At 41.6% G+C, this 13,115-nt stretch overlaps 1 protein-coding gene across 24 annotated transcripts in view; it reads right to left on the bottom strand.

The window, feature by feature from the left end:
* CLASP2 (cytoplasmic linker associated protein 2) overlaps positions 1–13,115 on the bottom strand; it is a 276,414-nt gene that overhangs the window by 18,795 nt on the left and 244,504 nt on the right. For 23 of the 24 annotated variants that reach the window (XM_019508959.1, XM_019508941.1, XM_019508939.1 and 20 more), the window contains 4 exons: positions 6,943–7,086; positions 5,644–5,750; positions 4,758–4,914; positions 3,494–3,722 (listed from right to left, as the gene is read on the bottom strand). In XM_019508959.1, the coding sequence (XP_019364504.1) occupies positions 3,494–3,722; positions 4,758–4,914; positions 5,644–5,750; positions 6,943–7,086 (637 nt within the window). The remainder of the gene's footprint in view (positions 1–3,493; positions 3,723–4,757; positions 4,915–5,643; positions 5,751–6,942; positions 7,087–13,115) is intronic. The other variant, XM_019508951.1, reaches the window with a different exon arrangement.

The raw sequence follows: 13,115 nt of genomic DNA on the forward strand, positions 1-13,115 counted from the left end.
CCCCCCCCCCCCCCCCCCCACATTTAATGTTAATCAATTTTATGTATAAACACTGATGAACACTGAAATTGATAGAAAGGGAGGAAAGGAGGTAAAAGGAAAAAAAATCTGGGCCTGCGGGGCAGGGGGTGCTACGCACACATGCACACACACACAGCCAGCAGTACTGGCAGGGTGGTGGGAGCTGCTCCGGCAGCTGCACTTTCCATTCCACTTCAAGCAGGACTCAGGAGCTGCTTCTGCAGGTGAGTCCATGGGATGCGGTGATGGAGAGGGTTGGAGGACCAGGGCTTTGGGACACCAATGGCACAGGAGTGGTTTCAGCACATCAGAGCTTGGCACCCAAGCCCAATGGCACAAAGCTGATCCAGGCATGACAGAGTACTTGCCCTGAACCCCACTGCATACCACCTATCAACCGTCACCAGTCACCTATGGACAACTGTAATTTTAAACTGCTTTAAAAAGGGAGGGAGAGTTGCTGCTAAGGAGTGTGCATAACAGTTATATCATAACTGTTTGGTCTGCATGCTCCTTGTTTCATTTCAGAGTTAAAATTGCAGGGTGCCTGTATACAAGTGCGGAGGCTTGTAATTCCAATGAGTCAGAGCAGTCTACAGGAACGTGGCAATTACTGCACTCCAGCATCTCTTGTATCAGCATCCCCACACTTCAAAATGGTGGTAGGGGCACTTGAACTATGGGTCGTTTGATGAGCATGAGGACGTTGATACACAAGACACTACAGCACTTTAATTAAGAGCGTCTCTGATAGCCACTTTAAAGAGCAGCCCCTCCCACACCCAGAACAGTGCCCGCAATGATTTAGCTACATTTGCGGTGGTACAGGAGCATGCAGATGGAGCAGTTTCATTGTAACAGCTTATATTAGCATAATTGGGACACCAATACAATTGTTTTGTCTGTCTGTACACTAGCTACATGTGAAATATTTCTGCAAGAACCATTTTTGTTGATTTCTCCTTGTGATCTAATAAATTAAACACAGTCCGTGAGATTATTATTCTGCTTTTACTATTCTGTAACAGGATGGGTTAAGGAGAATACACTAGTAAAAAGTGAATCTCTCTACTGTCTTGGTAAATGGTTCAGCATCTAGAGCACATTTAAATCATAACTCTTTCTTCTGTTCACAGTAGACAACTCACCTGTTCCATTTGCATTCTGATTTGGCTGACTAGCCAAGGACATGAAAACAAAAATGTTGGTTATAGAAATCCCTCTCCTCCTGCCTCTATTAATCAGTATGTTAGAGTTTACACAATTAATAATGCATGCATTGTGAATTTTTTAAGTGGACAATTAAAGTTCACCTACACGACAGGCTGAAATTGTGTTCTGCTTCAACCCTATGACAGTTATAATTAGCAGAGATGACTGGAACAGAGAACATACTTTTGCTGAAGTAATGTGATTATTTTTACTGCTAAAACCTGTGTACTATGTTTTGAAGATAAATTACCATGATAAATTCTCATACCGAGAACACATATTGGCATTAAATTGGAGAAACAGGTCCTATCAGTCCATGATACAATTATCAGCATGACAGCCTCATAAATTTTTGTTCGTGTTAAAAGCATTCAGACATAACAGCTTTAGTTCATGAATTAAGAATTTACCAGTTTTTACAGGACTAACATTTTATAATATAGTTATTCTTTGGGACCCAGAACAGTATTCAAAGTATGGTATGAACTCAGAATTGCTATTAATGTTATTAGAACAAAACAATTTGAAGATTAGTAAATACTAATGGTAAAAGAATTTTATAAAATACAAAAAGCTTGGATTCTCCTAACCAACATCTTTTTTTTAAAATCGGAAGGAATGAGACAGTGCAAAGGCGACCAGTTTTGGTGATCTTGTTCTTAAAACAATTATGTTCGATTTGGATGGAGAGAGGTACTTTTTCCATCATCCAATTTACTTAGGTTCAGCTATATTCACCAGGCTTCGTGAGTAGCTGCAACTGCATGTGAGGCTGTCTAAAGTAATGTTTATATACTTCACTACTTAACTAAATTGGGACTCCCAAGGAACAGGTATGTTGCATGTTTATGGGTTATGGGGCAGGGAAGAAGTTGAAAGAGAAAATGTATCTGTGCGTTCCTTCAAGTGGAAGGGAAGAAGTTCATCAGTGATAGTTGAGAGAGTAATATCTGTGACTCCTCACAGTCCATAAGGGCAATCAAAGGGAGGCAGTAAAGCTACCCTAGTAGAGTGTCCCACTCCACCTAAGTCTATCTCAGTATCCTTTCAGACAATGCATCAGAAAGGAAAAAGCCAGTCAATACTAATATAGTGGCCTCTCATTAAAAAAAAAAAAAAAGATAATCTAAAGTTAGAGGTATGGTTCCAAAAAGAATTTAAAAAAATTAATTAGGTTGTTGCTGAAAGCATAATGCATCAGTCACATACTGAACAAAATAGACAGGGAACAAATAAATACCTATATTTACCTGACTCTACGGTGACTTCAAATTTTAAGATAACTTTCCAATATTTATAAATTTGTTCTAATTCTTCATGTATAGGAGCTGATTATTGGAGGGTTGTCTTAAATTTGTTTTTGGGTTAAAAATATGACAGGCCAATTGAAAACTGGGCAAAAAGTTCATAATGGACTGAAGACTGCACTTTGTAGAAAACACCATGAGCTAGTTGAATGAGGGAAGACAAATGAGCAATGTAGAATATGAAAAGAAAACATGCTAAATAAAACTTCTGGTGACAAAAATTACAAGAACATACATGAGGAAAGCTTAAAATGCAACTTAAAAGCTTACAAAGCAGCAAATTGAACATCTACGCTTATGTGGATTAAATATACTCACCTATTCAGCAGATGCATTTTCTTTCCCCATAATGTTTAGTCAACACACAATACCAGACTTCTGTTTCAAATAAAAATATTTCACCAGGAAAACCCTGCCCAGTTCATCTTTCACCTGAAGTCAGAACCAGCGTGGCCCCATTTGCTTTTTGTTATATAAATTGCAGAGATTTTTTCCCCATGAAAATGTTTTAAAAAGTAGTAACAAGCAACATAATTTGGAACAATTTTCCTTTGCCAGTCATGCACTAAAATATACTTAGAGAAACTGCAGCTTAACCACATAGCATAAAATAAAGCATAACAATTCTCTTTCTTTAACTGAGTCCTTTACTTTTCCCAGAATACTTTGAATTTACAAGGAAATAAATTAAAGCTACAGTATTTATTGTATTAGAATTCTATTTGCTTTTATAAGATTGCTTCATCCGAAATTTCACTTGACAGGACTGCTATCCAATAAACTAAGTCTAACAAATACGATTTATTACATTCAGCATACCTGTTCTTTCAAATACCTTTATATACAGCTAATAATTTAGCTCTGCCTTGGAATTTATGGTGTTAAAACTGTATGGCTATCGTTCATAAATTCAGAAAAAAAACTTACCATTTTTCCTTATAATTAAGACTTACCATCAGGAAACTGCTCTGCATCATCATCAAACATGGCTTCTTTTAAAGCAGATTTATTAAAAGGACTGATGCTATCTGAATAATTATACGGGTTATAATCTCGTGAACGTGGTGAAGAGTGGGGAGGCATCGTGTTAAGTAATGATGTTTTGTTATCAAGAGCTGTTCGGCCTGTATCAGTAAAACCACCTCCTGCTCGCAGATCCGCTATTCCAGAACCACTGCATAGCTACAGGGGAAATAAAAAAAATTACACAAAACATATGAAACGTACACACACACTTTTCAATTTATTGCAGCTCCAGGGTTAATAGTAGAGAATAAAAATAAGCAACAAGATTGTGACTAAAACCAAGCCAATTAAAAAAGTTGATACCAGGCTTCTTCGTACAAGGAGCTTTTGCAATAGTTCCGCTCACTTAAAAAAACCTAGTTTTCCTTTCAAACAGTGCATATGAACAATGTCTAAAACTGCACTGGAGAAAGGAGCAAAATTTCATTTTGGAAACAAAGTTAGGTATTTAAGGCACCAAAGTAAATGGATAATTTTTCAGCTGCTTTGTGACAAGAGTTCCAGAAGTCTAGTCTACACATTTTGCCCAAAGCTTTTAGACACAAATAATATAAAAACTGCAGATAATCAATCCATAATAGAAAGGCCAGACCCCCCCAACCCATGTTAAACAGTGGAGGTTGTGGGGGAGAACAAGTCTTAGATTCAAATTAATACAGTAGATTGCAAGTGAGAAAACAGAAAGCATATGTAAGCACAGGAACAGATAGCAAATCACCACACAGTGAGGACACAATTTATGGTGATGGGAAGTAATTTGACTCACTGATTTGTTTTTCAAACACTTTTCCATATTTTGATCCTTATGCAAGAATAATGAATGAGTGCTTTAATAAAGAATTATGGCAAGGTCACTGGGACTGCCCTGGCAGGCTGCAGCCAGCCTTTGGGCCGGATGTTGTGCACCCCTGCTTTAAGGCTAGCAGTAACATTTTCAAAAGCACCTGTGTGATTTAAGAGCCTATTTTCAAAAGTTAGGCACTTGGAAATGTAAGTCTAAGTCTCAGTGAAAAATCAATGGAACTTGGCTTCTAAGTAACTTTTGGAAATGGGGCTTGAGAGGTTGTGTTTTTGGGGTTTTTTAAAAAAATATCTTAGTATACAAATCTACTTAGAGATGAACTAATTTTACTAAATCAGGTCCTATTTTGGTTTGCTGATACAATCATCGTCTTTCATTTAAATACTCACTGAATCACCATCATTGTCTTTTTTGGAATCCCGTTTCATAGGTTCATTCATATCTTCTTGACTACGGAAACTGAAGTTTTGAATGGCTTCAGTAACTCCACGAAGAGAACTATATATGTCTTCAGAATTCATGTTTTCTGTGTCATAATCAAATGCACTGTGGACCAATAGGGAAGGAAGTGGGGAAGAAAATGTGATTTATTTTCCCATTTTGGGTTATTTTTTATTGAAGCTAATGTGGAACTAAAGAATCTAACTAAAGTTTCAAAGACTATAACGATTAAACTCCATACAAAGACAGAGTCAGTCCTTCACAATTGTCCACACTGAACAGTGGGTACATACAACTGCACTCTGATTTTGCCAGCCTGGCTGCCTACAAATGGTAGTCCTCCTTTGGTTGGGTGACTACTGTCTGGGGCTCCTTCAAACTGACTACCATCAATTAGTTGATGAGGTGCCCATTTATAGAACAGGAGGAAGCAGCAGACTTCTTTTGTTCCATTCCACTGTGGCAAGTATTATTGCCCTGGACTTCTCCATAGTTTATTCTTTTAAACTACTAACATACAAGGGAGGACTTGATTATAACGTTAGCATTTAAATCTATCAGTTATTTGAAGATAATATTTATAACATAGGTCTCAACTGGCAGAAATGGCAGCTAAGCCAAAGAAAAGCATTATCAGTTACTTCTGTTTATTTCCCAAATGTTATGTTTTCTGGAAACAGCTCCTTTCTGATAGCTTTTTGAGGACTGATTATTCTTGGAGTCTGGTGTTTGATTTATTCAGATTAAATTTTTTCTATACGTTTTGATGGGGCTAAGCCATCTAAAAAAGCTCCAATCATGAGTTTGGGAAGTTACAATACTGCCTTGTATTACCTTGGTGACAAAGTATTCTGTGATGTATTGGTTGGGGAAGTGAGAGGACTGGACCAGCTGGCTGGTGAGCGTGGAGTAGGCCTTGTTAAGGGGCTTCCCACTGACCCCTGAAAGAAAAGAAAATGATACTCCTGAAGAAAATGACATTACCTTTGCATTTATACTGTGCTTAATGTTTAATACCAGAAACGTCTGGACAAAATTTACTAATCCAACCCCTTCCTTTTCGAGACTCCCTAGGTAGATGCAACTAACTTCAGCAACTGAAAAATAAGCAGGAGAAATTTACTTTTTGTGAAGGTTAAATACAGCGAAAGTTATTTCAGTTTACTTAAAGCAGGGGTGAAACATAAGACCCACAGGCCAGATCTGGCCCACGGAGCTATGTGAAGTGGTCCCTGGGTTGCTGGACAGGCCCTGGTCCAGTGTGCTGCATGCAGCATGTGGGCTAAATCCGGCACTACATGTGCTGCAGATAGCACAGGACAGCAGTCTGGGATGCCGCATGCAGCCCATGATGCAGATCCCCTGTGCAATGTGAAGTGCCAGGTCCAGCCCATGTGCCACAGGTAGCACACACCCCAAGCCAGCATTTGGCATATGGGGCTGATAACCATGCATGTTGTACGAGGCACAGGGGGCCGGCATGGGGCATGTGCTCCAGTCAACACCCTGACAGTCCTGGAACCAGCATGCAGTGCTGGTCAGAGGGATGCCGCATGGAGCATGTGCCCTGTGCCATCTTCATGCCATGTGCATGGCTAGGCCAGCCCTACACACCACATGCTGGACCAGCCAGCCCCAGGGCTTGCTGTGCATGCAGCCTCCAGGGCCAACACAGGTCATGTCCTGCCTACACTATGCGGGCTGAACCCAGTGCTGCACACAGCACATGGTAGCAGTGCATACAGCACCCTAGAATGATTCCCTGCATTGCCTGCAGTACAGTGTCTAGCCCATGAACTAGTTGGTGTGAACCCCATGTTGGCTCCAGGAGTTTTCATGTGCAGTACGCAGGCAGGACCTGGCTCTGCAGGTGGTCAGTACCAATTTGGCCCACAGACTCTTTCAGATTTGGTCATCTGGCTCCAGAGGCCGGATGAGTTTGACACCCCAACATAAAGATTATTATGGCAAGAAAATAAACTTTTTCCAATATATACACATTCATTTGGAAGAACAGGTTTTACTCCTATTCATAAGTCAGGCCCTCTTCCCAATATTTCCCTCCACAAAAGCACAACAATATTAAGAATTACCAGGCAAAAAACAAAATTAAAGTTTTAAAAGCATAAATACCTGGCCACCATTGCCTGTATTCCGGAGATGATTGTGGAGAAGCTTTGTGGCTCCATCTTGAAATGTTTTTGGTAAAGCACCTAGTAACATTGTAAACTCTGGAGTGTTAAGTTCAAATAGGGAAATCAGCACCGACTGTGCAGCCTAGAGCAACATAAATCAAAACAAAATTGTATTAGAGAGTTATGTCGCAGATGTTTTCTTCCTACCACCGTGGCTTCCAGCAAAAGAAATAATCAAAACAGAGAAGTATTTAACTATTTTAAAAACTTTAAGAATAAAGACATTGAGTCATGTGATAAAACGACAATGGACAACTGTTAGGAAACTGTGGGTTCACACACTGAAGACTCTAGCGAGGAATCCTCATTCTTTTACATCCCACAATGCTCCCAGCAATATGTCATCTTGAGATGTGCTCTCTGACATCTTTAGGCTATTTGTAAGTCCTCCTCACATTTAGATTGGTTTATACTATGGTTTTCCTTGGCTGATATCAAATCACATGTCCTTACTGACCATGAAATGTAATGACTGAAGCAGTCCTTTTATTTCTAGGCAACTCCAACTGCCTGATGTAGTGGCATTTATACAGCTTAATGAGTGCATGCCCATTTGATAGGATAACACAGGGATGGCCTACCCACTGCACAGTGCAGGGCATATCAGGGAGGGAGCAGGGACTACAGGGATAGATTGGTAGGGAGCAAAAAGCAGAGCAACAGATCGGATAATAAGTAGAAAGCAGAGCAACAGCTTAGGTAGGGGAAGGGGATCAGAATGGCCCTGTGACATGGTGCGGGGCTCACACTGTGGCACACCTGCCAATAACGTTGGCCCCCACAGGGCTAAAAAATCTGGTGGCATGGCCACAGGACACTCAGATGTTAGGGAAAGGTTGGATATTGTTAAATTACACAGAATTATTTAATAACAACATTCTGACAGAACTCTGATCCCAGGACTAACTGGCTATGTCTAGTTTACATAAAAGCAGCTTAGCATCAGTCTGCCATGCACTGGACAGAACCAGTGCCTAACGCTGGAAAGAATGACAGGCTACATGTTTAAGTACCAAAATACTTAAACAAGTAGTTTAGAAAAATTCCTTCAGATATTTATTTCTCTCCTTTTACTTCCAAAGCAATGGACTGTAGCAACTTCAATTAAAAATGGATAGCTCAGACTGAACTTGAATTTTAGCACAAACGTGTATGCATTTAATGCAAAAAATACTAAGTGCAATCAACAAAAATCTAAAAACATTTTCCCCCACTGGTGTTTGGCTCAAATTCTTTTCCTTCCACTATCTTAGCTGTTTTACCTCAGCTGATCTCCTCGAATGCCCTCTTTTCTCCTCATTCCCCTTGCGTGTTATCTTTTTTTCCCCACAGATAATACTTTAGCAGCACCTCATAACAAACAAAAATATAAACTAACCAAGTGCTTAAAAATCACGGCTTTTACTCTTCTTATACTATATACAGTGGAGTCGCATCATACACACATTTAACTAATGCAAATTCATCATATGCGTACAGCCTGGAGTGCCAGTTGTCTGGATTCAGCTTGCAGTTGCCCCCCACAGCGCTGTGCATGCGGCCAGCAGCCCTGTTGGGAAGCTGTGCATGCTTGCCAGGCGGGAGTTTGGTGCAGGCTGCCCTGGGTGGGAGCAGCTGGATGGGGGAGGGAGCAGACTATATCACTGGGCTAGCCCCCCCGGCTTCCCTCCACCCCCAGCCAGCTCCTGGGACCTGGCGTGCGTGCAGCCTGCAGCTGCCCCCCGCATTGCTGTGCATGAGGCCAAGCAGCTACATTGGGAGCAACCCTGCTGGGAAGCTCTGCATGCTGACCTGGCAGGGGTTTGGTGCAGGCCAGCTGATTTTCAAGGGTAATTTTGACTATAAGCAATTTTTGCCTTACATGCTGACTCTAGAACCTAACCTCCGCGTAAGATGCGACTCCACTGTATTCCCCTTCTCCTGAGGGTCTGTCTTGCTCATTTAGATCATAAGGAAGGGGTGAGCAACATTTTTGGGCCAAGTGCCAAAAAACGCCACAACCCAAACTTGGAAGATGTTGGCATACCAGGCGTGGATGGTGGGGAAGCTGCAAGGGGTTTGATGTTTGTCTTGGCAGTGCAGCCCCAGCCCCTTGCTCAACATGCTGCATGCCTGCAGCTGCCACTGACAGCGTTGCCAGCAGGGGGCTGGGGGGAGCAGGGACTGCTTGCAGCTGTGTCTGCACTGAGTGGGGGGGCAGGGGTGGGCAGCAACCGCCTGCAGAAGCCAGTGGTGGCCAATCTCGGGTGGAGGCATGGGCCCCCCCATTTCCCCCTATATGCGTCACCTATGCTCCCAGGTGCCTACCACCATCAGGCCTGGGCTCTGGGCAACTGCTGCCGCCATGGAGTCAGGGCTGCTCACAGCAGGGCTTGCAGCCCTCAAGCTGCCTGCCATGCTCCATTGCTGGCAGCAGCTGTCCAGAGCCTGGGGTGCAGGCTGGCTGTGGCATGCCGACCAAAATGGCCTCACACTTCTCTGACATGTGTGCCAGGGGTTGTTGACCCTTATAATAAGCTCTCTGGGGCAGGAACAATTTTATAGTGTCCAAAATTTGTGCAGCTTCATATGTGACATGTTACATAAACCAAATAATTTGCATATATTTACTTCGTTTTAGAGATAATATTGCCTGCCACATGTAATAGCAGAGATAAGAGGTGGGATGTACTGAAGTCTGCAACTGTATAGAGTGAGCAGGTGGCAAAAGTGCCCTAGGATAGATGCACAGGGGCAAAATGCTGGGGGAGCTGTGGAATGGCTGGATAGACTATCAGATAGCTTGAAGAAATTTGATTTCAGAATGTATCCTTAAAGCAGGGGCAGGCAATTATTTCGGGCGGAGGGCTGCTTACCAAGTTTTGGCAAGGCCACATTAATAGCCCCACCCCTTGACAAGTGCCCCACCCCTGGTCGCCATCTTGTGACCAGAAGTCCCTTCCCCTGACCCTTGCCACCAGAAGTCCCTCCCCTTCCCCCGTGAGTACTCTTTTTAGCAAGGAGTTTTGCCATCTTGGAACCAGAAAAATACCAAATTATATTCTAAAAAGCAAACAACTACAGCATTTATTGATTTGATTTCAAAAAATATTTTTGTCTTGATTTACTTGTGTTTGTGTAGTTGCCATAGAGGTGACTGCACAATAACTCACAATGAAGTCTTACTCTTATATATTGTGGGGAATGCGCATAGGTTTGTGGGGGAAGGTGGGCTGTGTGAGGGGGTGTGGGGTTATGTGTGTATGGTAGTGAGAGGGGGGTTTGGGTGCACGTGTATGGTGGGGTATGCGTGTACGACTTACCTACGAATGCACACACTCTGTGCCCTTGCGCGCATGCACATGCTGCCTGCATACACACAGACTGCCTGCCCCTGCACGCGTGTGCGCACACACATATGCACATACCAGCATGGCTCTGTGCTCCCCGGTCTGGCGATACAGCTGGGAGCCACGTGGTGCTGGAGCAGGGCAGGGGCAAGAAGAGAGTGAAATGGCTGGGGGTGGGTGGGACTGGGCTACTTAATCCTGCTTCAAGCTCCCCCTGGGTCCTACACTGCCTCTGGCTCCTGTCAGCTTTGGGAGGGAGCCAGGAGCAAATAAATATTAATTTACTAATATTTTTACGGGCCCCACAGGCCAGATAGAATGGCCTGGCAGGCTGGATCTGGCCCGTGGGCTGCATTTTATCTACCTTCTGCATTAGAGGATGCCTGCAGGGTTGATGCTAGTATATATGGCTACCAGGCTGCTTGATTTTTAAGAAAAGCTGGTGGGAGGGGGTTCGAGAAAAAATGGGGATGCATGGCATGAAATGTGACATCCAGGTAGGAGCTGAGGATGGTGGCATCTATGTTGAAGATGGCTATAGGCGTTAGACTCCTTGGAAGTGAGGGAAGACAAGTATTCAAGGTTTAGTGCATAGAGGAAAATGGAAGTCACATAGGTCAGAAATTTCTGCTACCACTTCTTTCTCATCTTCTGTCTATATTTTCACTCAGCTACAACAGGGATGCAGAGACATGGAGGTCATGTAGCTCTTAGAGCATCTTCCGCTGGCCAAGCAGTACAGTTGCAGCTTTTCCAGTAACTCAGCATAATGCATGCTATCTGGGGTGGATTGTGAGAGTGCTTACAATCACTGGGTGCATGACAACTGGAAGCATTTCTCTGCTTGTAATGTGTCTATATCATATAGCATAATGGGCTCAGACCACAGTGTGGGCCTCTGTTATACCTAATAAAATTGTTTCATATAGATGGCTTATTTACAAAGGATACAATGTATTTAATTGTGGACACAATGACCGTGACATTCAGAATTTACTCCTGAGTGGCTATGCTGTGCGATTTAGTGAAAGCAAAATGAAATCCATAGATTCATCAACTCTTAATCTGAAAAATGACTAAACTAAAGAAAAAAGGGATAGGATTATAATACATACATACACATACATTACCCCCAGATCCTGAGTCCCTAGATTGTACATTCAGCTAACAGTACAAGTAACATTGCTGCCACACTCACCTTCCTTTTCTCTTCTCTGCTATATTCCATCAGTGCATTGCGTCTTCTTAGAAGGTAAACTTCTGGGGGCATGGACTATTCAATTAGTATACAGCACCACAAAGTAAGAATTCAATGCTAGTTCAAATCTCTGGACTGCTTTTAAAGATGTATGGGTTTGGTTTGAATACAAGTGATTTTAAGAAGCAGCTTGCACCTAACCACTGTTATAGTCAGGGAGTAAAACAACATTCCCAAGGTTGGCCACAGATGAAGCTCCACCTGAGACACCAACCTAATCCTTGATTCACAGGAGATCTTTATAGTAGGATTGTGTATTTTCTCCTTCCGTGCCTTGACCAGCAAAGAATTGTCAGTTTTCAATTTAATCTATCATCTGGCTTCAAAATAAACTACCTCTCAAAATGATGTAGTACAATTTACAATCCAGTCAGTAGCACTTTTTTCAAATCAACTACAGACTTCATTGCTTTGGTTTATGCTGGTTACTTTAAATGCATGACTTTTACAACTATGAAGTCTAGAGATCAATTGATTGATTTATTCTGAATGAAAAAGAGGCAGAAAATCCCAGTTCACTAAACCACAGCAAAATGGACAAATTCAACTATTGCTTATATTCAGATTTAACTACTGGAAAACATTCCTATTGGGAAAAATAGTGGTGGAAAAAAGACAAAAACACTGTTTTGTTTTAACATATATGAAAAGAGCATTAAAATAAGGTTTCCACCTAGTAACACAGAAAGCTGCTGTGCCTGTTTATGTACGTATATTTTTTCATTCTAACCCAGTTCAAGAAAAATAGTTCAAAAGTTTAAAAGGGCCATCCAAATATTTACTGGTATAATTTTTTTAAACAGTTACTAGAAGCTGTAAGCAGTTGGCAGTTGCAAGTGGCTCTCTGATAGTACAAGAAAGTAAAATAAGAAAACTGCATGCAATTAAATGTTCCAGATGAGGAAGCTCTGTGGCAGCTCCTACACGATTTCATTACTTATTGACCTAACAAGGCATATTAGATATTTTATGCCATCAGATAAGACAGTTTGCCACGTGTCTTACTACTTAAAACTTTACTGATTTATAGAATAGTACTGCTTCAGTCCCCTTACTACTTTATGGTCCGTAACATCATAAAAATATAGTAACTTAACAAGAGAAGCAACAGTGAGATAGGATCGCATTGCTCCTTTATGGCTTTCCTATGTTTGTTAACTATATCACAAACAAGTGTTACAAAATACCCAGAATACAAAGGACTCCTCATCCATTCCCTATAATGCATCCCTACAAATTTCAAAACATTACAAGAAAGTTGCCACTCTCAATACACTTTTTGCTTCATCTCTACATTACAGATCTTTAAAAAATTGAGTTGTCTTCTAATTAACACAAGCATCTTCCGCAAAAAAAAATGCCCCTACAGAAAGTAAAAGCTTGATTTGGAAAGTGAGAAAAACTGTTAAAGAGAGTCAAACTGAGTAGCACCTTATTAAAAAAAATCCTTATTAAATTATAAAATGTCCTTCAGTTTTATAAACAGAGATAGTTTCATAGTTTCTAGGGTCGGAAGGGACCTGA

This window comes from Gavialis gangeticus, unplaced genomic scaffold (assembly GCF_001723915.1).
Source record: "Gavialis gangeticus isolate Ggan-Ray unplaced genomic scaffold, GavGan_comp1, whole genome shotgun sequence".
Taxonomy (NCBI): domain Eukaryota; kingdom Metazoa; phylum Chordata; order Crocodylia; family Gavialidae; genus Gavialis; species Gavialis gangeticus.